The sequence below is a fragment of the Acomys minous genome, assembly GCF_964271855.1.
Source record: "Acomys minous genome assembly, chromosome: 6".
NCBI lineage: Eukaryota > Metazoa > Chordata > Mammalia > Rodentia > Muridae > Acomys > Acomys minous.
Genome location: NC_140487.1, coordinates 117,687,040 through 117,713,596, shown reverse-complemented (window position 1 = coordinate 117,713,596; position 26,557 = coordinate 117,687,040). Strand labels below are relative to the sequence as shown.

Here is a 26,557-nt window from a genome sequence, read left to right as displayed (position 1 = left end):
TATTGGAGCAAGGCTAAGAGTAACATACAGCAGAGCACAGGGCAGGCGTGGTGGCACACACCTTTAATCCTAGGTCTCAGAGTTTGAGGTCAGCCTGGGCCACATGGTGAAACCTTGTCTCAAAGCAAACAAACCCAGGTACAATAGAAAGCCATGTGTTCCTATACTCACTAAGGTTCAGGAATGACAGAGCAGGGGGTGCCAGGGAAGTGTTCACTTGAACACTGAGACTGAGAACACTTGCTGAGTCTGTGCCTGATTTGGTCTCACTCCACTGATGCTGTATAAGGTTTTGGTGCCTTCATTTCTCCACCCATAGAAGCGGGGATAGATTGCTCTGGGGTCTTGTGTGAGAAGGAGTTAGCATAGCAACCAGTGCTTAGTAAATTTCCTCTTATTAGTTTCTATTACTTGGGGTGCTCTACAGAGTGATCCCCAGGACAGGGGTCTCTAGAAACCTAGCCTGAGCAGGGCTGCTTCCAACAGCTATGCTCCCTGGGCCCAGTGCATAGATTTGGGTGGGAATTTTACCTAATATGGCCAGTAGGTGTCAGGGCAGCGCCTGAAGAAGGGCCTCACATACCACCTTTCAGGAAGTTTTGGGGGTCAGGCAACCCTCACCCCAAGAAAGTCATCCTTCTCCATGAGCTGTGTTACGTTCCCAGCGAGCCACGCTCTGTGACCCCTGGCCCTGCCTGTCTTGGTTTTGTTAGTGTCCCAGTCTGTATTCTCTCTGGCCTCTCTGCCCATCTGGGCCCCACAGTTCTGTCACTCTTTGCAGCCAGCCTTAGTTTCCCCTCCACAGCCCTCTAGCTGCCTGCACAGAGCTGGAGAGATGGCCCAGTGGTTAAGAGCACTTGCTGCTCTTCTAGAGGACCTGGGTTCAGTTCCCAGCACCCACACAATGGCTCACACCATCTATAACTCCAGGTTCAGGGAATCCAGTGTCATCATCTGACCTCTAGAGGCACTAGGCATGCACATGGTGCATAGACATACATGCAGACAGACACTCATACATGTACATAAATCTATAAGTTTAAACAATAATCAGGTTGTCTTTGTTTGAGGGTCCCCATTGTCCCCATAGCTTACCTGGTCTGGCCCAATGACTGTGCCTGTGGCTTTGGCCCACTGTCATCATGTCCCTGAGAGTTCCAGGAGGTTCCAGGAGGTTCTCTCCTTCAAGGCCTCCAGCCTGTGCTCATGGTCCAGTCCTCTTTATTCTTCCTGGGTAGCTGCTGCTCCGTTCCTCCCCAGGGAGAATTCTTGTCCCAGCTCAGGCTGCTGTGCCCCCTTGCTGCATTCACAGTCCTGAAGTGACCTCACAGCTTCACTGCCCGACCCTACAGTGACCTGATTACCTCCCCTCTCTCTTAGCTATGGGGTACTTGGCCTTTTTCTGCACTGAAGCTGCAAGGGGCTTCCTGAACCACTGCTAGTGTGTCACACAGCCCTGTTCTTGCTCTAGGAGGCTGCATGGCGGGAGCTGCAGGCAGAGCGGGCCCAGCTGCAGGGCCAGCTACAGCAGGAGCGAGAGGAGCTGCTGGCACGGATGGAGGCGGAGAAGGAGGAGCTGAGTGAAGAGATTGCTGCCCTGCAGCAGGAGCGGGACGAGGGCCTGCTCCTGGCCGAGAGCGAGAAGCAGCAGGTCTGTGAACCTGTGTGGCTCTCCTACCTCTGTCCAGCAGCTAGGAGTCCAGGGAGCAGCCACTTTCCTCCTGGGCCTCAGTTCTCTCACCTTCAGGACAGGAGAGTCGTAGCCCTGGCACACAGTGGCATTGGCAGGTCTGACACAAGGCGAGCTGACTCACATTCTCCCGTCTCTTTGCTCGCCTCAGGCTGCGTGCCTCTGCGCTGTGCCCACAGGTGCTTGCTGACCCTCTTCCTAATAGTTCAGTCTTGATTCTCCATAAGAGATGGAGCAGGGCAGACTGTCGTCATCTTCTGTGTCACCCTGAGCCACAGCTTGTGTCTGTGATCAGGAGTCATGAAAGCCTTTGCCCTGGGGAAGTTGAGGCATTAGTTAGGTCCGTAGATCATGTCCACATTGAGGATCTCCTGTTCCTAAGGCCTATGGTAGAGCTGCAGAGAGTGAGCAGGCACCTCTGCCCTGGGGCCACCCTTGGTGAGCCAGTGCTTGCTATGGAGCACCAGTGGGAGGCCAGGAGAAAGGACTAGCCACCCACTGAGCCTTGTCTTCCTCACCTCTGCTTAGGCTTTGTCCCTGAAGGAGTCTGAGAAGACTGCACTGTCTGAGAAGTTGATGGGAACCCGGCACAGTCTGGCTGCCATCTCTCTGGAGATGGAGCGGCAGAAGCGAGATGCCCAGAGCCGGCAGGAACAAGACCGGGTAGGTAGGCAGCCGGGCCTGTGTCCGAGGGGAAACCAGCCTGGCTTGGAGGGGCTTGTCAGTGTGGGAAACCTAGTCTTGTCTTGGGGTGTTTCTAGGTTCTAGGGAAGGTCCAGCCCTTCCTTCAGGACCCCAAACTGACGGGGGGTGGGGGGGGGTGTGCACTAGCTCTATCCTGGTGAGATCACTAGTGTAAAGCGGCCAGCTTCAGCACTGAAATATGACCAGGGTGTGGCAGGCCCTGGGTGCATAGGGCAGTACAGAGGGGTGGGTGGGAGTTGGGGGCCATGTCAGGACTAAGTGTGAGGATCTTGACCTCCTCAGAACACAGTGAAAGCCCTGACGTCTGAACTTCGAGACCTCCGGGCCCAGCTGGAGGAGGCCACTGCAGTGCATGCCCAGAAAGTGAAAGAGCTCCAGGAGCAGACTGGGAACCTGGGCCGGCAGCGGGAGTCCTGCATGCATGAGGTGAGCTGTGCTGCTGCACGTGTGCTGAGGCTGCTCCTGTGCCCCCTCCCGCAGCGGGGACAGACAATAGCTTACTCAAATAGGAGGCACCTGATGTCTGCAAGGGAGGTTTGGGGGGCTACTGGGGATCAGTTCATGTTCATGCCCTGCTTAGTCCAGTGTTCTTTGTCTCATCCCGTAACTGAGGTCAGCCACCCTCAGTTACAGTGTTGGGACCACAGTATCCCTTACTTAGCCAGGGAGGAAAGTGGCATTCAAGCCCATCCCTGCCGAGGGCCCCTAACCCCATCCTGGACCCACAGGCAGAAGACCTGAGGACTCAGCTGCGCTTGTTGGAGGACACCCGTGATGGTCTGCGGCGGGAGCTGCTGGAGGCACAGCGCAAGGTTCGAGACAGTCAGGAGGGCTGCGAGGCCCATTGCCGGGAGGCCAGCGAGCTAAGGCGCAGTCTGAGTGAGGGCACCAAGGAGCGGGAGGCCCTGCGGCGTTCTAACGAGGAACTGAGGACTGCTGTGAAGAAGGCTGAGAGTGAGCGTATCAGGTGAGAGCTGCAGGAGCCTGCCGGGATCTCTCACTCAGTGGTTCTCAACCTTCCTAATGCTGCAGCCTTTAATACAGTTCCTCATGGTGCAGTGACTCTCAGTGATAAAATCATTTTTGTTACTGCTTCATAACTGTAATTTTGCTACTGTTATGAACTGTAATGAAACTATTTGATATCAGGGTACCTGGTATGTGACTCCTAAGAAAGGAGCCCTTGATCCCCAAAAGGGTTTAGACGCCCAGGTCAGAACTGCTGTTCTAACTAAACCTTGCCCAGGAACCTCACTTCACCCCGTGGCTAGGGAACCATATAGATGTTGAGCTTTGGTCCTTAAGCACAGCCTAGCAGGAGGGTCAATTTTGGTGGCTTCCTTACCACAGAGAATGGTCAGGTGGCATCAGAGAGGGTTGGGTCACACTCAGGCCTTACCCGCCCCACCCCTGTCAGTCACCTTGGAAACTAAACCTCTCTTTCCCTGCCCCCAGCCCTGCATGCTCTATGCAAGGACAGCTATGTGGGCAGGGGCTAAGGCTGCCCTGGGTATGATGGTGCCAGACCCACCCAGAGCCAGGGCAGCCTTGAGCACACAGCTGCAGACCACTGTCCCAGAGCAGCCTCTGCCTTCTGTTCTCTGCAGCCTGAAGCTTGCCAATGAGGACAAGGAGCAGAAGCTGGCCCTCCTGGAAGAGGCTCGCACTGCAGTAGGCAAGGAGGCTGGAGAGCTGCGGGCCTCAATGCAGGAGGTAGAGCGGTCCCGGCTGGAGGCTCGACGTGAACTGCAGGAGCTTAGGCGACAGGTACCTCCTGCCCTTCCACAGGCTCTGGCCAGCAGCACCCCTCTCTGGAGTGTACTTCCACTGTGTAAAAGCAAGGCCTGAGCTTTGCCTGACCTTGGCATTGATGGAGAGGGTTGTGTGATTGACTTTTTCTCTGGAAACATAACACCCCCACCACATACCCCCACTCACCCCAGAAGGGAACCACAGCAGACCAAAGTCATGGCTGCAGCAAAAGTCCAATTTGCTGACTTTTTACTGGGTTCTTGGCAGGAGTGTTGCTGAGGGATCAGGCACAGGAGCAGGGAGGAGCAGAGGCAGCTGCATCACAGAAAAGCTTGCCCTGACACGGGTAACAGCTCCCAAAGGCTCTCTGCAGCTCCAGGCAGCTGGCCAGGCTCCAGCATGGCCTCAGAGCCCCTCCCATCAGTCGCTTACTCATCATGATGCTGAAGGTGCTGGGAGGGCTCTGGAGAAGTTCCCAGGCAGCCATGCTTTGATGAAAGGCTGTGCTGTTTACCTCCCGATTCTCAGGAGAGTGTCTTCCCTCGAGGAGACTGGTGTGGAGCACATTGGCTTTGAGGGGCCCTCTACCTGTGAGCCTGTGTAGAAGCTCTGTGCCTTGTGACATTGAGATCAGGTGTCCCCACAGAGAGGCCCAGCATCTTGTCCAGTTTTTATTTAATTTTTATTTATTTATTTTGTGTATGAGTACTCTAACATGCAGGCCAGAAGAGGACATTAGATTCTAGTATAGATGGTTGTGAGCCACCATGTGGGTACTGGGAATTGAACTCAGGACCTCTGGAAGAGCAGACAGTGCTCTTATCCACTGAGCCATCTCTCCAGCCCATCTTGTCCAGTTTTAAAGGAACCTGAGCACTAGAGTAGCTCTTGGAACTAGGTGAGGCAAGCAAACTATCCTGAGCCTAGAGCTAAGCACTCTACTTACACAGGCTATGGACTGTCTCCATCCCTCCCTACCTCACTTTTGTAAGAAAGCAGCATAATCTAGGCATGGTGGTGCAGACCGGTAATCCCAGCTACTATGGAAACTGAGGCCAGAGGGTCACACGTTCAAGGCCTGCCTGGGCTACAAGACTGGGTCAAGTGCAGTCTCAACTTACCGAGACCCTGTTCAAAATAAAAAGTAGAACCAGCAAGGCTCAAACTCATTAACTCAGTGAGAATGCTCGCCTGAGGCTGAAGTGCTACATTCACTGCCGAGGAAATGAAAGGGGCTGGAGAGATGGCTCAGCGCTTAAGACAACTTGCTGTTCTTCCAGAAGACCTGCGTTTGATTCCCAGCATCTACATGGCAGCTTGTAACTGTCTGTAACTCTAGTCCCAGGGCAATCAGTACCCTCTTCTGGCCTCTACAAGCACATGTGGTGTACAGAAAGACATGCAGCCCAAACACACACACACACACACACACACACACACACACACAACAGTAAAATTTTTTAAAAGGAAAATATCTGTAAGCGGTTGGGGTGCAGGTCAGTGGCAGGGTGCTTGCCCAGCATGTGCGAAGCTTGGGTTTGATCCCCACCACAAGCTAGGAGACACACATACACACACACACACACACACACACACACACACACACGCATGCACACATGGAACACGGGCATGAACAGTCAATTTTGTGAACACAGATTTGAATTTCATGTAATTATCAAGTGTCAGGAAATACTGTTTTTCTCTCTGTGGTTTTGTTTCATTTTGAGCCATTTTCTACTATTTGAAAATGGAAGAGCCGCCCTTGCCTGAGCAGAATCAGGCAATGGCTGAACTCGTCTGCTGGCTGTACGGCGCTACTTCTGACTAGATCCCCCATCACTAGCAAGCCCTGATCAAGCACTCACTGTGCACTGAGCACTGAGCACTGCCCACGCACTGGAAAGGTCTGGCTTTCCCACTCTAGAAGGCCTGAGGAACAGGAAGCGGCCTCAGTGGCCTCAATGGAGACATATGTGATAGCCAGAGACTGATGCACCTCAGCCTCACCCAGCCAGCAGCCCTTGGAAGGAGTGGACTGCCTGTGCGAGGCTCTTGCTGGGCGGCGGGGTGAAGGCTACCTGCTATAATTCTGTGGGTGGACCTCGCCCCACCTGCTCCTACGAGGAAACAGACCCTCATGTTCCCTTGCCTGGGATCAAACCCATTCTGCTGCTTGTGGGCTGTATCGCAGGCAAGTCGTTCTCAGGCTCTGCGCTGTTTTCATTAAATCAGGTTTTTGGTTTTTGGAGACAGGGTTTCTCTGTGTAACAGCAACAGCTCTAGCTGTCCTTGAACTCACAGAGATCCGCCTGCCTCTGCCTCCCAAGTGCTGGGATTAAAGATGTGCGCCACCACCACTCGGCCCGTTAAATCAGGTTTAAACACACAGGGACGTAAAGTTAATCCAGGTGACATAAGTGCTGAAAACAGCTGGGTACACAAGCACTCCTTAGCTACCTCTGTAGAGGTGACTGGAGCCCTTGGGAGCTGTTTCCCAGCTGTAGTCTCTAATTGGTTGGATGTCAACCCAATCTCTTTCCTACTGTTGCCCACTCCTCAACCCCCATTAAGTGGCATACGAGCCATTGGGGACAGGTGCCTGGTGTGACCCCAGCTCAGTGAGTTCACCAGGGCAGGTGCCTGGTGTGACCCTAGCTCAGTGAGTTCACCAGGGCAGGTGCCTGGTATGACCCCAGCTCAGTGAGTTCACCAGAGCGGGTGCATGGTCTGACCCCAGCTCAGTGAGTTCACCAGGGCAGGTGCCCGATATGACCCGAGCTCAGTGAGTTCACCAGAGTGGGCTCCCATGGACGTGGAGTGTTAAGGTGATGCCTAGGCCTAGGTTAGTTCATCCCAAGAGCCTCCTGGGCCAGGGCTGGGCAGAACTCAGGGTCCAGTGACTTCCCTGCCCGCTCTGGTTCACAGATGAAGACACTGGACAGTGACAATGCCAGGCTGGGCCGGGAGCTGGCCGACCTGCAAGGCCGCTTGGCCCTGGGTGAGCGGGCAGAGAAGGAGAGCCGTCGAGAGGCGCTGGGCCTGCGGCAGAAGTTGCTGAAGGGCGAGAGCAGCTTGGAGGCCTTGAAGCAGGAGGTAACTGGGCAGGTGGGCGGGCTGACCAGAGGAGGGTGGGCTACTGTCTACCTGTGTTCTCTCCAGAGGAGAGTGCTGAGCCCACTGCCCCAACAGTCTCCCTCAGTTGTACTAACACCAACAAGCAAAAGAACTGTAGGCCTAGTGTATGCAGATCCCCAAAACTGCCTTGTTTAATTATCCCACAGCCTGCCCATGAGGTAGGTAATGCTAGCCCTATTTTGCCGGGACAGCCAGACAGGCTCAGAAAGGTCAAAGCATCTGTCACACAGCCACCAGGTCACTCACTCTGTGCTTCTGAGTGCTTACTCAGCATTCAGGGAAGATGGGTGTAGGAGGGTGCTGGTGCTCAGTGGAGGGCGTTTCCTACGGAACTGATGGCTGGGAGGTGACCCCTTCTCACCAGAGGGCAGCTTTCTGTGTGTTGCACGTCTGTAATGAATGACCTCTGTTTGGGTTTGGTTTGGTTTTGTTTCGAGACAGGGTCTCTCTGTGTAGCCCTGGCTGTCCTGGACTCACTTTGTAGACCAGGCTGGCCTTGAACTTACAGTGATCCACCTGCCTCTGCCTCCCGTGTGCTGGGATTAAACGCATACACCACCACACCCGCTATGACCTCTATTTGGACAGATGACTTAACTTCCCAGAGCCTGTCTCCTCATCAGTGAAAGGGCATGGCCCTTAGGCCTGTCTCCTCGGTTCATTATTAGTGAAAGGATCATTGTTTCTTTTGGAAAGTTTTTACTGCCTGGCACTATATAGATGTTACTGTCCTTATTTATTTATTTATTTATTTATTTATTTATTTATTTATTTAGACAGGATTTCTCTGTGTAGCACTAGTTGTCCAGGACTTGATTTGTAGACCAGGCTGGCCTCAAACTTAGAGGTCCGCCTGCCTCTGCCTCCCAAGAGGCAGAATATCTGCTGAGACTTTTTAAAAAAGATTTATTTATTTATTTTTATTTTGTTTGTTTGTTGTTTTTTCCATGATCTGAACAACTTTCATTCAAAAACACATGCCAGTATTCTGTAAACAGACTTGTAAAACAGCCTTACTTTTTTTCCAAATTTTAAAGTTTATTTAAATAATTTATTCAGATTACATCTCAATTGTTATCCCCTCATTTGTATCTTCCCGTTCCCCCCTCCTTCCCTTTTATAACCTATTGCCCTCCCCTAGCCTGTGACAGAAGGGGACCTCCTCTCCACTATATGATCACAGCCTATCAGGTCTCATCCTGGTAGCCTGCTTCCCCTTCCTCTGAGTGCCACCAGGCCTCCCCACCAAGGGGAAGTGGTCAAATAGGGAACACCAGAGTTCATGTTAGAGTCAGTGCCCGCTCTACACAGCTGTGGATAACGTGCGGTCCGTTGGCTAGAATTGCTGCCATTGAATAGGGGTTCTAGGTTTACTGCATGCGTTGCCCTTGGTTGGTACAGTGGTTTGTGTATACCCCTGAGTTCAGATCTGCCAGCCTTGATGGTCTTCTGGATCCTTCTATTTCCCTATTCTCCCTTACCTCTCTCACCTGGAGTCCCAGTAGGAAGTCCCAGTATCTGTCCCCATCTCCTGCTAAGTGAAGACTTTCAGGGAAATCTCTGTTGGGCTGGTGTCTCATTATAAGTGAGTATATGCCATGTGTATCTTTCTGAGTCTGAGTTAACTTACTCAGGATGATCATTTCTAGTTCCATCCATTTGCTTGCAAATTTCAGGAATTCCTTGTCTTTAATAGCTGAGTAGTATTCCATAGTGTAAATGTACCACAGTTTCTTTATCCATTCTTCAACTGAGGGATATCTAGGTTGTTTACAGGTTCTGGCTATTATGAATAAGGCTGCTATGAACATGGTTGAGCATATGACCTTGTGTGTGGTGGAGCATCTTTTGGGTATATTCCAAGGAGTGGAATAGCTGAGTCTTGAGGTAGCCCTGTTCCCACTTTTCTGAGAAAGTGCCAGATTGATTTCCAAAGTGGTTGTACAAGTTTGCACTCCCCCAGCAATGAAGGAGTGTTTCCCTTTCTCCACATCCTCCCCAGCATGTTCTGTCAGTTGAGTTTTTGATCTTAGCCATTCTGATGGGTGTAAGATAGAATCTGAGTTGCATTTCTCTGATGACTAAGGATGTTGAACATTTCTTTAAGTGTTTCTCGGCCATTTGATATTCCTCTCTTGAGAATTCTCTGTTTAGTTCTGAGCTCCATTTCTTAATTGGGCTATTTGGTTAGATGGTGTTTAATTATTTTACATAGACGAGTGCTTTATCTGTGTATACACCTGCAGGCCAGAAGGGGGCACCAGATCTCATTCTAGATGGTGTGAGCCACCATGTGGTTGCTAGGAATTGAACTCAGGACCTCAGAAAGAGGAGACAATGCTCTTAACCTCTGAGCCATCTTTTCAGGCTATTACACACACACACACACACACACACACACACACACACACACACACACACACACACACACACACACACACACACACACACACACACACAGCCCCAGTGCTGAAATTTAAAGGTATTACTGTCTTTATTACCTGCACATGGGATGTAAACAATAGGGACAGATAAGCAAATTCAAATTACCCCTCCCTAATGGATGGTCTTTCCCCACTAAGGCGTAGGTGTGGTCCCCTGACTGTTGGGCACTAAGCCAAACCTGGTCAGGGCAGGGGGTGGCCTCATGACTACTTGTGATTCCCGGCTTTAACACCACCACCACCCACCCAGCTCCAAGGATTCCAGAGGAAGCTGCAGGAGCAAGAGGCCGAGTTCAGGGCACGTGAGCGAGGCTTGCTGGGCTCCCTGGAGGAGGCGCGCAGCACTGAGAAGAAGCATCTGGACACTGCTCGCAGCCTGGAGCTGAGACTGGAGGCGGTGCGAGCTGAGACCTCGGAGCTGGGGCTACGGCTGAGCGCTGCTGAGGGCCGGGCGCAGGGCCTGGAGGCCGAGCTTGCCCGCGTGGAGACGCAGCGGCGGATGGCCGAGGCCCAGCTGGGCGGCCTGCGCTCTGCTCTGCGCAGGGGCCTGGGACTGGGCCGAGTGTCCCCCTCACCAGCGCGTGAGGCACCTGCAGGCGGTGAGTACGCCCTGGGTAAGCCACACATCCCCGAGGGCAGCTGGGTAGCTTTGTTAGGATGGGATTCTTACTGTTCCTTTGTCTTTTCTGAATTTTTGAGCCCCATCTTCATTTTACTTTATATGTTTGTGTGATTTTCTGTGTATGTGTATGTACACCGTGTGCGTGCCTGGTGTTGGAAGAGGCCAAAAACATTAGATTCCCTGAAATTGCAATTAAAGATGATTGTGAGCTACCGTGTGGGTGCTGGAAATCAAACCCTGGTCTTCTGCAAGAGTAGCTTGTTGGCCAGGTGGTGGTGGCAGAGGTGGTTGACACTCATCTTTAATCCTGGCCTTCGGGAGGTAGAGACAGGTGGATCTCTGAGTTCCAGGATAGCAGAGTTATACACAGTTAGAAACCCTGCCCTGAAAAACAAAAAAAAAACAAAACAAAAACGTAGTCGGATCTCCAGCCTGGTATTCCAGCTCCCACACCGGCCTGGGATCCCAGCTGTTTGATAAGCACAGCCAGGCCTGACCTTCTTCCAGAACAGCATTGGTGCGTTCACCTCTTCAGTTTTTACCAAGTACCCAGTGAGACCAGGGACAGGCTGACAAACAGGTCTCTTAGGAAGCTCAGACTCTAGATGGAGGAAGAGCTATATGAAGGAAATAGAGCGTGTGTTGGCTGTGGTCTGGGTACAGTAGGCAAGCAAAAATAAAGGGAGGTGAGAGACTGCTGATCGGTGTAGCTACTGTGGGAAATAGCCTGCAGTTCCTCAAAAAGTAGAAAATAGAATGTTAATGACAGCAAACGCAGCATTCCCACTCCTCAGTACAGAGCTAAACGAACTGAAAACAGGACTGTGTAGGCACGTCTACAGCAAAGTCTATTGCAGAGTTGTTCACAGTAGTCCAGTGCCAGTGACGTCCCAAATACTCACCCCATGAATAGATGTGCACAAATGTGGCATGCAGAATGGGCCAGCAGGTTCAAGGTGACCAAGATCTGAGGAGGAGCAGTGAGAACTGCTAGTTATCTGAGCCAGGACTGCTCTATCAAGGCGCAGCCATGAGAGAATACAGATTCCCTGGTTCCTCAGATCCAAGGATGCTTATGGCTGCTTTCTGAAATCACAGGTTTGTGTGACCTGCACACATCTACCTAGGTACCATAAGGCTCCAAAGCACTGTGGTAGCTAATGCACAAACAAACCATGTGAGCCCTTTTCTTTGGAGAATATTGACGGGGGAAGTCTGTACATGCGCAGTCCAGGTTCCATGTTCGCATTGTTGTGGCTCAGTGTTTGAGAGAGTGTCACTCTAGGCCATCCTGGAACTCACTATGTAGCCTAAGCTGGCCTTGTATTCAAGACAGTCTTCCTGTCTCAGCCTCCCAAGTGCTAGGGGTACAGGCATGTGTCACCATGCCTGGCTGTTTTGAAATATTTGCATACGTATTTGATGCATCTGGTAGATTCCTTAGGGACAGTGGGCCATCTGTCACACGCTTGGCAGCTTAAGAAGCAGAAATGTCTGTTTGACTGTCTCAGAGGCTAGAAGTCTGAGGGCCGTAGCCCCTCTGAAGGTTCCGGTGGAATGTATACATGGCAACACCACTCTGGTGGTCACATGGCACCTGGGTCTTCCCTCTCTATAAGGACAGCAGTAGGGGGTTGGGACCCACTCTTCCAATGTGACCTCATTGTCACTACCCATCTATAGCCACCTGTTTCCAAATAAAGTCACGTTCAACCTGGGGAGTTGGGAGGATAGAAAGGTGATAAAAAAGATTTGAGGTAACAGGGACGCAGTAGCATGGATGTAACCTTGCTCCCAAATCATACCTTAAAAATGGTTAGGGTGGGCAGGACAGCCCAGCTGGCAAAGCACCGGCCTGATATGTTCAGGAGTCTGGGTTAGATGCCGGCGCTGTATAAAATTGGACCTGGTGATACATTCCTACAATCCTCACACTCAGAAAACAGGCAGGAAGGGTGTGAGTCAAGTCCAGCTTGTGCTACATAGTGAGACCCACCCCATCTAAAAAGGAGAGGGGCTTGTGGATCTCAGTAGCAGGATGCATGCCCAAGGCCCTGGGCTCACGAAAAGCAAACAAAGGCTAAAGGGATACATTTCAAATAATATAGATTTTGTCAAAAACAACAATGCATTAATGCAAAAGAGGTAGGCTGTTGTGCGGACCAGTGCCCCATAGAGGTTTGACAGAGCAGGGAAGGAAATACAGTACAGACGGCCTGGATTCAGTTTCCAGCACTCATATGCCAGCTCACAACTTCAGTTCCAAGGGTCTAATGCCTTCTTCTGGCTCCATGGGCACAGGCACACTTGTGGCACACGCATGCATGCATGCATGCAAAACACCCATGTACATAAAATAGAAATAATCAGCACTCAAAAGGCAAGGTAGGCAGATGTCCTGTGGGTTTCAGGCCACCTTGGTCCACATAATGAGCTTTGGGACAGTCAAGGCTATATAACAGAGAGATCCTGTTTAAAATAAATAAATAAATAAAAGGCTGGGCCGGGCGTGGTGGCGCACGCCTTTAATCCCAGCACTCGGGAGGCAGAGGCAGGTGGATCGCTGTGAGTTCGAGGCCAGCCTGGTCTACAAAGCGAGTTCAGGACAGCCAAGGCTACACAGAGAAACCCTGTCTCCAAAAAAAAAAAAAAAAAAAAAAAAAAAGGCTGGGCATGATGGTGCTGCCTTTAATCCCAGCATTTGGGAGGCAGAGGCAGGTGGATCACTGTGAGTTCGAGGCCAGCCTGGTCTACAAAGCAAGTCCAGGCAGCCAAACCAAGGATATACAGAGAAATCCTGTCTTGAAAAACTGGGAGGAGGGGGAAACAAACAAACAAACAAAAAACCAACAACAACCAAAGAGAAAGAAGGAAAGAAAGAAAAGAAGAAAGAAAGAAAGAAAAAAGTGGGGGTTAGGCAGGAAGATAACCTGGATTACTTTGTGCTGGGGAAGCTCGTGTTCTATTGAGTATTGTCGTAGAGGAGCTACCTTGTGAACCTACATCCACCACCCAGTGCCTGCCACGTCCCTGACTGTATCTTCCCTTCAGGAAGTGCGGATGGTCTCAGCAGCCCCAGTCCTCTGGAGTATAGCCCTCGGTCCCAGCCGCCATCTCCAGGGCCAGTCACCTCCCCAGCACCTTCAGACTTGGACCCAGAGGCTGTGCGTGATGCCCTCCGAGACTTTCTGCAAGAGCTGCGGAGTGCCCAGCGGGAGCGGGTGAGGCTGGTGGAGATGGCCAGGTGGGGACCCCAGTGGTGGTCAGAGCAGGGGTCCTCACCTTCCCTCTGTGTTGGGGCTACAGGATGAATTGAAGGTCCAGACTAGCACCCTGAGTCAACAGCTGGCTGAGATGGAAGTAGAGAGAGACCGTGCAATCTCAAGGGCCAAGCAGCTTCAGAAGGCGGCAGCTGAGAGCGAGGAAGGTGAGTCTTTCCTCAGGCCCCTCTGCCCGCTTACCCTCCTAGCAGCTGAGGTGGGAGGCCAGGGAATTGTCGTCTGTGGCTCTTACGGTTCCTGCAGAGGGCCTTCCCTGGGCTGCCCCAGGGGGCCCAAACCTGCAGACCCTCTGGGGAACACGCAGAGCTTGGAGAGGGTGGGGGTACAGATTGGGCCCTCCTGGCCTGGTTCAGGGCCTGGGCCTGGCATGCCTGATGGGACTGGGTGGTGGCTACAGCCTGGCGCAGTGCAGACAGGCGGCTGAGTGGGGCCCAGGCAGAGCTGGCACTTCAGGAAGAGAGTGTGCGACGTAGCAAGCGGGAGTGCAGGGCCACGCTGGACCAGATGGCAGTGCTGGAGAGGAGCCTACAGGCCACCGAGAGCGAGCTCCGGGCCAGCCAGGTGGGCAGGAGTGGAAGGCCTGTGGGAGCAGGCCCTAGGGTTCTCTGTGGTTCCTCCCAGGGAGCAGAGCCTAGGCTGCTCTTCAGTGTTCGTGTGCATTGGGGAGAAGGGTTTGGGCCTGAGTCAGACAGCCTGCGTCCAACTGTCACCCTTTGGATTGGGCGGGGGCGGGGGGGGGGGTGTCACCTGTAATTGCTACACAGAGGCAATTCCCATAAGCTTTTGGCCAAGGCCTATATCTTTAAATGTCTGCACGAGTGGCAGTGCAGTGTTTGATGTGTAGGTTTCTACATATCTGTGTGTCTGGAGCAGGAAGCCTGGGCTTTGAGTGATGACAGTCCAGCCTCTCATAGCTGAAGCCCCCTGCCCTTTATCCAGCTGCCCCCACCCCCCCACCCCTGCCTCTGGCTGGGACCAAGCTGGAGCTGGATTGTTGTGTCTGCGGTTTCAACTCTGGCTTTGGGCCCAGCAGCCCCTGGGGCCTGGGAAGAGGCCAGGAACAAAGCTGGGTGGGAGCCAGAGCAGGGGCCCCTCTTCACTACAGGCCAGACAGGGCAGGGAGGGGCTTGAAGAAGCACAAAGCAAGCAGGCTTTACTGACAGCCAGGACGATGAGTCTCGGGTACATATGTGGATTGAATAGCCCCACGGTCTTCCTGCCCTGTGTCCATTCTGCAGCCCCCTTCACCAAGTCCTGAGTGGGGGGCAGGGTGGGGGGTTTAGAGGGTGGGGGATGGACCATCCATTAGCCCTGAGTGGTGCCCTGCTCCTCAGCAGTAGCTGCCAGGTTCAGCTCAGGTTTCAGATGTGCTTCCAGCCATTTCTGGAAAGCCCTTTTGTGGATCAGGGAAGGGTCCAGCAACTACATACTGCAGCCCCTCCCCAAGGATCTTATGAGTCCTCAGGTGGTGTCACCTCTGGGCCAGTCCTCCCTGTACAGACATGAAACAGAGCCAGAGTGAGAAAAATGCATCCTGGCTCGCATAACACATTAGACTGCTTGAACGGGATAGTCTGGGACCCTCGTATCTGCTCAGCCTGTGATAAATGGGGAAACTGAGGCCCCAGCAGTGACAGGCTGGTCCTAGGCACACAGTCCTTGAGGCTGACCCCGCACTGTCCCAATGGTGCAGAGGGATGTGGGGAGGGGTGGGCAGGCATTGGGGCTGAGCCTTGCTACCTCCAGGAGAAAGTCAGCAAGATGAAGGCCACCGAGGCAAAGCTGGAGACTGACAAGCGGCGCCTGAAGGAGGTGCTGGATGCCTCTGAGAGCCGCTCCATCAAGCTCGAGCTGCAGCGGCGCGCTCTCGAAGGGGAGCTACAGCGCAGCCGCCTGGGCCTGGGGGACCGTGAGGCCCATGCTCAGGCCCTCCAGGATCGGGTTGACTCTCTGCAGAGACAGGTGGGCCCTCTCCTCTCAGTCACGCCTGCATGCCCTGCTCCTGCCTCTGTTCCCAACCCTATGAGGCCAGTCTTTGAACCCTCAGAGTCTCAGAGTGGTAATGTCCTTGCCCTTCACTTAGCCACGTTGACGGGCCTCTAGACAGGGTGATCACCCCACAGTGGGGTGAGGCCAGGCTACAGTAGGAGTCCCTGCCAACGGGGAGTGTGGATGAGGCCCAGAGAGAGGTGAGAGGAGCATGGGTTGGCACTCCTGGTAGAGGTCACAGTGGGAAGAGAGTCCCTAACCCCTCCCCCCATCCTCACAGGTGGCAGACAGTGAGGTGAAGGCAGGGACCTTGCAGCTAACAGTGGAGCGGCTGAATGGGGCACTGGCCAAGGTGGAGGAGAGTGAGGGGACCCTGCGGAGCAAGGTGCACAGCCTGACAGACGCCCTGGCCCAGAGCAGTGCCAGCCTCACCAGCACCCAGGACAAGAACCTGCACCTGCAGAAGGCTTTGAGCACCTGTGAACATGACCGCCAAGTGCTCCAGGTCTGGGGGCACCAGGGTCTGGCATGTGTCTTTCTTTTTCCAGGGAGAGTTAGTCAGTAAGAGGTGGTGGGGAGGGGCCTGATAGTCAGGAGTTCTGAGGAGGCAGTGAGAACAGGTCTTGAGGTAGGCGTGGGTCAAAGGAACTAGCCAATCATGAGGCTTAGAGGGGGATGCTGCCCAGTGAGAGAAGAAACTTGCCAGTAGGTGACCTAGGTGCAGTTTGGGATATGAGTGGTTGTCACCATTGGCACAGGTCAGTGGACATGACTGTAGACCAGTTAGGTGCTTGATCCTCTAGATGGGTAGACCCTGAGTCTCCTATAGAGAGCTATAGATTAGAGGGAAGCCTCTTGCCCAGGCTGGCAATCCGGCGTGGCCCCATCAGCCCCTGTCTCCCAGGAACGGCTGGATGCTGCCAGACAGGCATTGTCTGAAGCACGAAGGCAAAGCAGCTCCCTGGGTGAACAGGTGCAGACTCTGCGGGGCGAGCTGGCCAACCTGGAGCTGCAGCGGGGTGATGCTGAAGGCCAGCTGCAGCAGCTGCAGCAGGTGAGGCCTGGAGGGCCTCTATCTATAGGGGTGTCCCATGTGGCCCTTGGCATAGGGTGGGGAACCCATCTCAAGTTCACCCCAAACCTTGTGAAGAACCATGGCTCACCTGACCCACACTCCCACTGTACCCCAGAGAACCATCTGGCCTCAACTGTTTCCTCATATGGGCCTTGTAATCGCCTACTATGTGAGTGGGCACAGTGGCCCAGCATCTTTGTCCCCAAGTTGCAGATGGTCACTCTCAGGTGCAGTGGGATGAAGGACTGCTGACTTGTGCTGTAGGTGCTGCGGCAGCGGCAGGAAGGCGAGGCCATGGCTCTGCGCTCTGTCCAGAAACTACAGGAGGAGCGGCGGCTGTTGCAGGAGCGCCTGGGCAGTCTGCAGCGAGCCCTGGCCCAGCTGGAAGCTGAGAAGCGTGAGGTGGAACGGTCAGCACTGAGGCTGGACAAGGATCGTGTGGCACTCAGGAAGACACTGGACAAGGTGGCCTGCTCTGCTGGGGCCTCCCTAGGTTTCCTGTCCTCTTCAGTGTGCCGCCTCTACTGATGTCCTATGAGCCCTGACGAGCCCCTCCACATTCCTACCCAGGTGGAGCGGGAGAAGCTGCGAAGCCATGAGGACACACTGCGGCTGAATGCAGAGAAGGGCCGCCTGGACCGCACACTCACAGGGGCTGAGCTGGACCTGGCCGAGGCCCAACAGCAGATCCAGCATTTGCAGGTCATCCCTCCCCCTCCCCTGGCCAGGTCTCCAATGCCACTCCCAGGCTGAGTGCAAGAAGTCCTGGGGGCTGCCTTTGGCTGAGCCAGCAGGGGAGCCCAGAGCCTTTGGGAAGGTGTCCTCATTGGGCAGTAGAGCAGGGCTCGCCCCGTGGTGGAGAGAGACAGCACCGGGGCTCATCAGCATTGAAGCCTGTGATTCCTGTGTGCGATGGGTGTATGGAAGCCTGTGTGTCTGTGGGAACTTGCTTATGGCTACAGCATGAATGTCGTGTGTGTCCTGTGTCCATGTAAATGTTTTCACACATGCAGATGTCAGTCTGTTGTGCCTTTTTACCCGTGTACATCTGTATGAACATGCTAACCTTTGTTCCTGTGTGTATTAGGCCAGGCACCGTGTTTGAGTACTTTTGTAAGTGCATGCCTTCTGAGTGGGCTACCTTGGGGACCCTAACCTAGGCTTGGAAGGCACACTGTTAGGGCTAGAGAGAGGAGGGACGAGCCCATGCCCCTGTGCACTGCATTTAAACCCTGATTGGCAGCCCCGATCTGTAGGCACAGGTGGTAGCCCTGGAGCAGAATCACGATCCGATCCAGCTGGAGACAGATGAGCAGCAACGGGAACTGCAACAGGAGGTTGAGCGCCTGCTCAGTGCCCAGGTCCAGACGGAGCGCACACTGGAAGCACGGGAGCGAGCCCATCGCCAGCGAGTGTCCGGTCTGGAGGAGCAGGTACAAGGGCCTCCCCTGGGAGAGGATGGAGGAGAGGGCTGGTCATGACCACTGTAACTTGAAAAGGGCCAAATAGATCAGTGCTGTACCAGCCATGGCTGGAGTGACCCAGCCTCTGTCTCCTGCCTGGCCTAGGGCTCACCTGCCATCAGACCCTCCTCCTCCCTGGCATGGTTGCTTTAGCACCTCCAGCTAGAGGCTCTCCCAGCAACCTGGGATCCCAGGGGAGAAGGCACTCTTTCCCGGGAACACTAGTAAGAGTCCAAGAAATGACTCTTACTGGTCATTTGTGGGACAGGGTCTGCTATGGACAGTGCCTGGACTCACAGGCAGCTTGGTCTCAGGTCAGGGCTGAGAGTGGACACAGGGGCCTTGCTCTGGAGTGATGCTGGGCACTGCTGCTTCACCTGGCTGAGCCTCTGAAGGGATAAGGATACAACACGTACAGACACCTAACTGCCAAGGGGCAAAAGGAGAGGCAGAGGCTTGCCCACTTGGAGGCAGCAGGTGGCACGCTGCCCCTCATCCGCTCCCGTTCTCTGAAGTCAGCTGGGGCCCGGGTTGCTGGGCCCTTCTCTTCCCCAGGTGTCCGTGCTGAAGGCACAGCTGCAGCAAGAGTTTCGCAGGAGCTCAGCACCCATCTCCCCACCCTCTGGCACCCCAGAGACATGAGTCCCTTCTAGCTGGCATCCTGAGCACAGTCTCCTGGGCAGGCGAGGGGGCCCTTTGTAGCATAACCTACCCAGGGCCTGGTTATCAGAGTGCTGTGTGAGAGGGCTGGGGTGGCAGAGATGAGGGTGGCACTGTGGTGTACCACCCTGGCCCTCTCCTAGAAGAGCCTCTTGATGGCCTAAGGCTCACTGGTGGGGGGAGGTTGGCACTTGTTTCCACCAGCAGCTTCCCCAAAAAGGATGCAGGAGCCAGAGCCCCTGTGGATCTGCCCCTGGGTCCTGGTTGGTAAGCTCTGAGTGAGCTTGGAGCCCTTGTATTTTTGTACCATTTTATAATGTTAACTGTGGAGAACTCCTGTGCTTTTTTGTAACATGACCTGTTTTCTAGAATTGTCTGGACACACAAATGCTCTCCTCCTGTCTGGGGGTTGCTTGTGATAGCAGGGGCAGAGGCTTAGGTCAGCAACCTCACAGGGCCTGATGGGCCTCCCTCTCCACCTAGCTGCTAACAGTTGGGGCTGTGCCCACTCCATGAGTTCGAGTCCCTCTCCAGGGACTCAAGTGCCCTCTAGTGCTAGCGCTCATAGACAGCATGGAAACAGGGCAGGGTTAGGGTGGACAGTCTTGCCTGGCTCTGTGCAGTGATGTTGAGCAGAGCTGCTCCATGTGGCAGAGTGTGTGTGCTCTTGTGTGAGGTGGGGATCCATGTCATGACGTGGTGACAATGAGGCTCAGAGAACACCCAGCATCTGTTCCCTTCTCTCAAAGTCCTCCAGCCAGGCCCTGCCCTCAGCACCTACTGCTGTGAGCCTCTGGGTGGTCATTTGGGGTGGTGGCTTCACCTACTACACAGGCCTGTCAGGAGGGCTACCCAGCACAACGTGGGGACCTCGGCACAGTGATCTGTGCTGCTCACACAGAGAAACCGAAATAACTTGTCTGTTTCTGCACGCACAGGAAGAGTTGTGTCGCTGGGTGGGTCAGAGGACGCTAGGGCTGGAGTAGGTGGTGTGGGACGCAGAAGTAGTGCCCCTGACTCTCCCGTCTAAGGAGCTGGGTAGCCTTTTATTGGGGACCAGCAGTATTGTTGGCGATCAAGTTGTCCCCAGACCCAAAAATGACTCTGGGTCTTTTGTAAAAACTTTATTTTGTATAAAACAGAGGTGGTCCATGCCTGGGGATGTAGGAAATCCAAGCAGACCTGCTGGGTGGGGGGCGCAGCCTACCTGAGGAGACTGAAAGGGAGGATTGCCCCCAAGGCACTGAGAAGGCACATTTGAGAACCCCAGGCCTCACAAACAGGCCTTGGATGAGCCACACTAGGGCATGGGGACAGGACAGTCAGGAGCCCCCACTTCAGGAATGGCCACAGGCTGGGGAGGGGCCCAAGCAGCTATGACCACCCTGCCCAGGGCAGCAGTGCCCTGATGTCCAAGGTGAAAGGGAGGGCAGGATGGGAGAAAGCACCAGGTCAGGCAGGGCCTGAGGTGGATCCGAGCTGAGTCCAGGGCCCAGATCCCACCCCAGCTCCACCCTAGCAGCCCCCACAGCTCCTGGCACAGGAGGCAGCCACAGATTGGCACAGGCCACTGACAGCCATCACACCACACTTGGAGAACTTGTCCCGGCACAGGTCAGCTGTTGGAGGGAGGGAAAGTCAGGGTGGGAACCCGCTAGTCCATGCTAACGGGGATGGAGGAAAGAGGGCTTGCAGCATCCTGCAAGTGAGTCTGGGCACCAAACATTGCAGGGCATTACATGGGCAGGCAATGAAGTGCGTGGTGGATGCTGCCAGGACAAGGGGTGGAGGAGGCTTTCCTACCTCGGAGAAGTTCCTCGTGGGCACAGACCGTGCGGACACATATTTCCTTGTTGACGACATACACTCGGCGGAGGCTGGGGGATGAGCCAGGGATGCTCTCAGCCACACCCTCATCTACTCCCACTGGGAAAGCCCAGGAATACCGGCCAAGGCCCACCCTCAGAATTGAACCCCACTTCAGGGTACAGAGCCTGCCCCAAATCACACCTTCCCTGGTGGGAGCTGCCTTAGAATCCCTCCCTCATAGCCCTCACCTGTAGAAGCAGACCTCATTGAGACACTGTTTGCAAGGCTTGTGGATAGAGTAGAGGCGGGTGCATGGGTACTGTTCCTCACGGCAGTCTGGAGACAGAGTCAGACTGGAGGCTCAGAGCTGAAGTGACAGGCTCACAAGGTCGGGGTCCCCATGCACCCAGGTAATACAGGCTGCCCAACTGTATACCACACATGATGTCACAACCCCATTTGGAAACATCAGTTGGAACACAAATGGAGCCCACTTGGTCACTGGGACGAAACACCAGCTCACAAGTTGCTCTCTGGCCCACGATGGTACCATCTCAGCACACACAGGCTGGGCTCCTCTCAGGCACTCAGTTGGGCCGCGCTTGGGGGCCCTTCTTCACCTGCCCACAGGCACCACCCAGTCCAGGCTATGACACCAGCACAGTGCCGGCCCCGCCCTAGGCTCTGGCCAGATGCTAGTGGGGGTGCAGGGTAGAATAGCCCATAGCTGCCTAATGGCACGTCTGCCAGCTTCCTCCCTGCCCCCAGCATCCCGCTGTTAGTTAACCCTGCAAATCCCACCGCGAGGGCCTCCCCTTTCTGGAGCCATGCAGCTTTCTCCAGCTTTCAGGGGGGTTCTTACCAAGAGGCCCGGGCTCCGTGGGCTCCGTCTCCAGATCCCCTGCAGCTGGCAAGTCTGGTGTGGGGAGACAGGCAGGGGTCACTGGGAGGGGTCTATTCAGGGCAAGGGGCTCCTGTCTCAGGACTGGCCCAGAACTTCTAGCTTGAGGCATACAGGGAGCTGGGCCATGGGAGACAGCATTACCTGGGGTGGGGGCTGGAATGACTTCTTGTGGGACTTGCTGCTGGGACTGGAACTGTTCCTCAGGGGGCCGAGGACTCACTTCTGCAGTAGGGGGTGGGTGACAAGGCATCTGCAAGGTCCCCACAGGTCCCCACCAGGCTACTGGTCCCACCCATCCTACCCCACACTTTTACCTTGGTAGTCATAGTAGTCTGCGTTGTCTGGAAGTGAAAAGGGAACAGAATAGGTCGAGTTAGGCTAGCCCACGGCCCCAGGAGAGTGGGGCGAAGAGGTCACAACTGAGCCATGGGGGCCAGTCTGATCTGTGTGTATGGGGTGGGCTGCCATGATGTGGCAGCACTATGGGTTGTCGCTTACCAATCTGGTCACCATAGTGGTTGTACTGGACATGGTCCGGGAACGGGGGCAGAGGATCCAGGTCATATTGGCCCTGAGCCAGCAGGCCTGCTGAAGGGAGGTGTCACATGTGGGCACCCCACATTGAAAAGACAGAGAAAGCAGGTGGTGGACATTCTAACCTGACAGCCTGACTTGGACTCTGAGAATGCAAACCCTGACTGGGTCCTGGGTCAGTTCCCTGTCCTTGCCTGGCCCCTCTGCCCTGGGTGGCCTCCTGCCTGCCTCACAGAGCCTTTCCACAGGACTCTTCTGCTGTGGAACATTTCACCCTGCTGGGCCTTTCTATCAAAGCACTCAACACAATCCAAAATTTACCAGGTACTTGGCTGCCATTTGCCTCTTCCCTAGCTTGACCTCTTGGTGGGGGCCTGGTGCATCTGCCCAACTCACGTATGTCCAGGACTTGGCTCACAGTAGGAAGTCAACATAGACATGCTCAGTGAATGGTTGAGTGACTCCTAGACCTGGCAGGGCCTTTGCAGTCCCCGCTGATAAGAACCCCTCAGTAGGCCAAGACTGTAGCCCTCCATAGGTCTTGCACCCGGAGCCTGGACTTCCCGTTTTGAGGCTCCTCCATTGTGGTACAGGCCTGAAGTGGGGTGAGGAGCTGGGCAGCTAGTAAAATAAACTCACACGGGGCGCTCCCATCCCACCAGCTGCTTACCAGGCATGAACAGCAGGAAGAGGCAGGCAGCTCTCATGGTCATGGAGTGAGGAGGCTGTGGTGATGCTGAGGAAGGCTACAGGAGGAGGAAAGGAGGGCTAGCTGCATACCAGCCCAGCTAGCCCAGCATGGTGGGACACATTTCTGTCCCTGAGCTCAGTCTGTGCAAGGGGCACTCAGAGCCAGGCATCTGGAGGGGAAGGCTTGAATGCAAGTTCCAGGGCTCACCTTTTATTTATATATTTATTTTTATCTTATAGGCCTTGGTGTTTTTGCCTGCATGTATGTGTGAGGGTGTCAGATCTTGGAATTAGACAGCTGTGAGCTGCCATGTGGGTGCTGGGAATTGAACCCAGGTCCTCTGGAAGGGCATCTCTTCAGCCCTTCTTTCTTTAAAAAAAAAAAAAAAAAAAAAAAGACTTGGTCTTTTGTCAGGAGGTAGAGACAGGTGGTTTTCTGAATTCAAGGGCAGCCTGATTTACAGAGCAAGTTCCAGGACAGCCAGGGCTACAAAGAGAAACTCTGTCTTTTGTTGTTGTTGTTGTTGTTTTTCAAGACAGGGTTTCTCTGTGTACCCTTGGCTGTCCTGGATTCGCATTGTAGACCAGGCTGGCCTTGAACTCACAGGGATCCACCTGCCTCTGCCTCCTGAGTGCTGGGATTAAAGGCGTGCACCACCACCTGGCTGAGAAACTCTGTCTTTAAGAAAAAAAAAAAAAAGGCTGGGGGTGGTGGTGGACAGCTCTTAGCTAACCAAATCGACAGACAGTATCGTGTCCTGCTCACTGAGGAGCCAGTCTCTGATAATCCCTCACCCCACACCCCACACCCTGACTGTCCACACTCTTGCCCACCTCTGGCTCATCACCTCCCTGTGCTTTTGATGTTCCATGTGACTTCCAATGATCTCAGGCACAGCCTTAGGGTACCAGCCCTGTCTAGCCCACACCACAGTCAGCCACCAGCTCAGCAGCATTTGCCAGGCCTGTCACCTGCTCCCAATTAGCCCCTGGGCCCTGAGCACGCCACTCGGCAGGAAACCACATGCATACAGGCCCCAGGAGCCCCCAGAGCAGCCAGGGCTGGGCAGGGCTCCCAGCTCCAACTGCTGCCAGGTCCAGGCCTCCCAAGACCTGGCTGTCTTCACTACAGACACACGCACGAGACTGAGACTGAGGCCTGTTTGTCTGCAGTGGCAGGAAGTATGGGGAAGAGGGCTGCGGGGGGCGAGGGTGCCTCTGGCTCCCTGCGTGCTAACTTGGTCCTGGGGTTCAGAACCCTTGACATAACAATGGATGACAAGAGTTTAGTTTTGGTGAGGGCACTGGCCCACCACTTGCACCAGGTTCCTAACACCCAGAAACTCCTGGGTGGGTCCAGCTTTCGGCCCTGGCAACAGAGTCAGCTGGTTATGCCCTGTCCTAGTCAGTGATGGTGTCTTCTAGGTGATCAGCCCACAGGCTTATCCATCCAAAGGACTCCCTCCCCCCAGCCTGGGAAGTTCTTTCACATAGCTTGAACCCCAACTCTGAAGTAGAACCCCTGCCCCCACCCTGGGAATCTACGGGAAATGCAGAAACAGGGTGTCTAACCTCAGTTTCCCCAAGCCTGAGGTTTTTTGATACTTTGCCCATCTCAGCTATCTAACTTAAGTGTCCCCTGGTGGGGGCCAGATGCCCTTGGCGTTTTAGAGCCTGTGCCATAGGGACCATCCATCGCTCCTGCCAATGCCAGAGCAGAGCCTTCCTCCCATCCCCGCACCCGGCCCAGGCTTATAGCAGGGAACAAGGCTCATTGGCTAGCTTCGACATGAAGAGAGAGTAATGAGTTGCTCCCACGGGACCCAGGCAAGCTCTTTAAAACTTGAGTTCAGGAGCGGTCGGTCGGGATGGGTGATCGCCCCTTCCTTTGGCCCTTTCCACAACTTCGGCCTTTCCCCAACCCCTCGGCTCCTCTGTGGTTCTAGGGGGCGAGGACCCGGAGCCCCCTCTCTGGCTCAGACAGAAGGGGCCCTACCAGAGGCTGCAGCCCCACAGTACAGCTGGGAACAATCAGCGGACGGAAACTTGTTGAGGCGCTCGCTGGCTCTCCACATCGGGTCTCTCTTTGTCTCTGTGTCCGACCCCTGCCCCGCCCTCCACATCCTATACGCTTGGGGAGGGGGGGGGGGAGGTGACAAAAAATGCCCTGTCCCTCAGCACCCCATCTCTGGTGAACCCTAAGTTCCAGATCTCTGGCTGTCCTATCTTGCACAACCCCCTCCAACTTGCCAGATGCTCCTTCAGCATCCCCTCCGCATCCCTGGGCCAGGGTCCCCTCAGTGCCCTGCTTCAGAATAGGAGTGCGGAGCATGGCGCCCCGACCCCGGGACGCGCCTACCTGTTGGGGGCCCTGCGTGCCGTTCTCTAGTGCAGCTGAGAGTGCTGCCTGCCGGGTTGGGCGCTTACAGCCAGAGCCCCCCTACGGCCCCCAAGGCCCACGCCCGCCCTTAGCCCGGAGTCGCTGGGTCCTAGAGCGCACCGCCATCACCGCCACGAAGCACCCTCGAGGCTCCAGCCCCTCCCCAACGCTGCTGGGTCTGGGCCTGGGCCTGGGCCTGGTACTAGTAGAGTCTGACACCCCTTTCATGGAGGGATCCCAGCCTCTCCACCCAGAGTCCAGAGGTCACTGGGCTGGAAATGAAGCCTTGCTTGCTTCCTGTCATCTCTCTCCCTTCGCTTTCTCTCTTCCTTCTTTCCTCCTGGCACAACAGATGACCTAGGGCAGGCAGATCATATTCAACAAACACAACCCAACACTTTCTGATTTTACCCTGAGAGATAACCTCAATCCAGGGACAGCTCCGCTGTTCTTCCCTTAGCAGCCCCTGCCCTCAGTGCCGTGTTCTAGACACTAATTCTTATCCTGGGAGTCCAAGTTCAGCGCCTGAGTCTCTGTTGTGTATTTTTCTTTTCCTTTTCTTTCTTTTCTTTTTCTTTTTCTTTTCTGTGTGTGTGTGTGTTTTCTTTTTTCTTTGGTTTTTTGAGACAGGGTCTCTCTGTGTAGCCTTGGCTGTCCTGGACTCACTTTATAAACCAGACTGGCTTCAAACTCATAGCAATCCTCCTGCCTCTGGAGTGCTGAGATCAAAGGGGTGCACCACCATGCCCGGCTGCAATGCTGCCTTCTATACTTGACAAAAATGGAAAACTGAGGCCCCACAGCCGCCAGCTTCAAGGTACTGGCCAGGATCCGTGCCACTCCAGCTCACTCCCCTGGCCCTGAAGATGCAGGTAGAGCAGCATCTGTCTGGGAAGGGGTGAGGGTTAGGTCTCTGTTCCTGTAGGATTTGCCCAGCCCCACCAGCCCCACTTAGAGTTAGAAGCTGACATCACCCTTTCTCGGCTTTGGCCTTTAGGCTTGGTACAGGCCTGCCCAGTGGACCCATAGAGTGCCAGCAAACTCTCTCCAACCTGCCATCCTGACTGGTGGTCTGAATGAACCTGGCCTCCATTGGCCCACAGGGGGCAGCAGGGTTAGGAGGTGTGTGTGCCATGGGGGCTGGGGGCAGGGGGGTTGGGCACTGAAGTTTCAGATGCTCAAAGCCAGGCCCAGTAGCTCACTCTCTCTTCCTGCTGCCTACAGATCCAGATGCAGAACCCTCAGCCACTTCTCCAGCACCATGTCTGCCTGCAGGCCACCGTGCTTCTCACCATGATGGTGATGGACTAAAGCTCTGAACTAAAGCCAGGCCCGGTTAAGTATTCTCCTTTATAAGAGTTGCTGTGGTCAGGCCAGGTGATGGTGGTGGACACCTTTAATCCCTGCCCTTAGGAGGCAAAGGC

General features: G+C 54.6%; 2 protein-coding genes across 8 annotated transcripts in view; one reads left to right on the top strand and one right to left on the bottom strand.

Annotated features, from left to right (window-relative positions):
• Positions 1 to 19,187, top strand: part of CROCC (ciliary rootlet coiled-coil, rootletin) — a 45,635-nt gene extending 26,448 nt beyond the window's left edge. For all 6 annotated transcript variants that reach the window (XM_084786440.1, XM_084786442.1, XM_084786441.1 and 3 more), the window contains 17 exons: positions 1,472 to 1,651; positions 2,219 to 2,353; positions 2,678 to 2,821; positions 3,124 to 3,362; positions 4,003 to 4,162; positions 7,073 to 7,240; positions 9,977 to 10,325; positions 13,400 to 13,569; positions 13,655 to 13,775; positions 14,027 to 14,190; positions 15,376 to 15,591; positions 15,899 to 16,123; positions 16,523 to 16,672; positions 16,958 to 17,158; positions 17,264 to 17,395; positions 17,950 to 18,126; positions 18,712 to 19,187. In XM_084786440.1, coding sequence (XP_084642566.1) covers positions 1,472 to 1,651; positions 2,219 to 2,353; positions 2,678 to 2,821; positions 3,124 to 3,362; positions 4,003 to 4,162; positions 7,073 to 7,240; positions 9,977 to 10,325; positions 13,400 to 13,569; positions 13,655 to 13,775; positions 14,027 to 14,190; positions 15,376 to 15,591; positions 15,899 to 16,123; positions 16,523 to 16,672; positions 16,958 to 17,158; positions 17,264 to 17,395; positions 17,950 to 18,126; positions 18,712 to 18,798 — 3,018 coding nt within the window. In that variant the 3' untranslated portion in view covers positions 18,799 to 19,187. The remainder of the gene's footprint in view (positions 1 to 1,471; positions 1,652 to 2,218; positions 2,354 to 2,677; positions 2,822 to 3,123; positions 3,363 to 4,002; positions 4,163 to 7,072; positions 7,241 to 9,976; positions 10,326 to 13,399; positions 13,570 to 13,654; positions 13,776 to 14,026; positions 14,191 to 15,375; positions 15,592 to 15,898; positions 16,124 to 16,522; positions 16,673 to 16,957; positions 17,159 to 17,263; positions 17,396 to 17,949; positions 18,127 to 18,711) is intronic.
• A 740-nt stretch (positions 19,188 to 19,927) lies between these two features.
• MFAP2 (microfibril associated protein 2) lies at positions 19,928 to 25,250 on the bottom strand. Of its 2 annotated transcripts, none has more exons than XM_084788202.1 (9): positions 25,113 to 25,250; positions 22,734 to 22,809; positions 22,028 to 22,117; positions 21,844 to 21,870; positions 21,671 to 21,751; positions 21,488 to 21,541; positions 20,874 to 20,961; positions 20,620 to 20,693; positions 19,928 to 20,435 (listed from the first exon to the last, which is right to left on the bottom strand). In XM_084788202.1, the coding sequence occupies exons 2-9, from the start codon at positions 22,774 to 22,776 to the stop codon at positions 20,332 to 20,334; spliced, it is 561 nt and encodes a 186-aa protein (XP_084644328.1). In that variant the 5' UTR covers positions 22,777 to 22,809; positions 25,113 to 25,250; the 3' UTR covers positions 19,928 to 20,331. The 2 variants fall into 2 exon arrangements, with proteins under 2 accessions (XP_084644328.1, XP_084644329.1); XM_084788203.1 differs by having other exon boundaries at positions 22,028 to 22,114.
• Between the last annotated feature and the right edge of the window lie 1,307 nt (positions 25,251 to 26,557).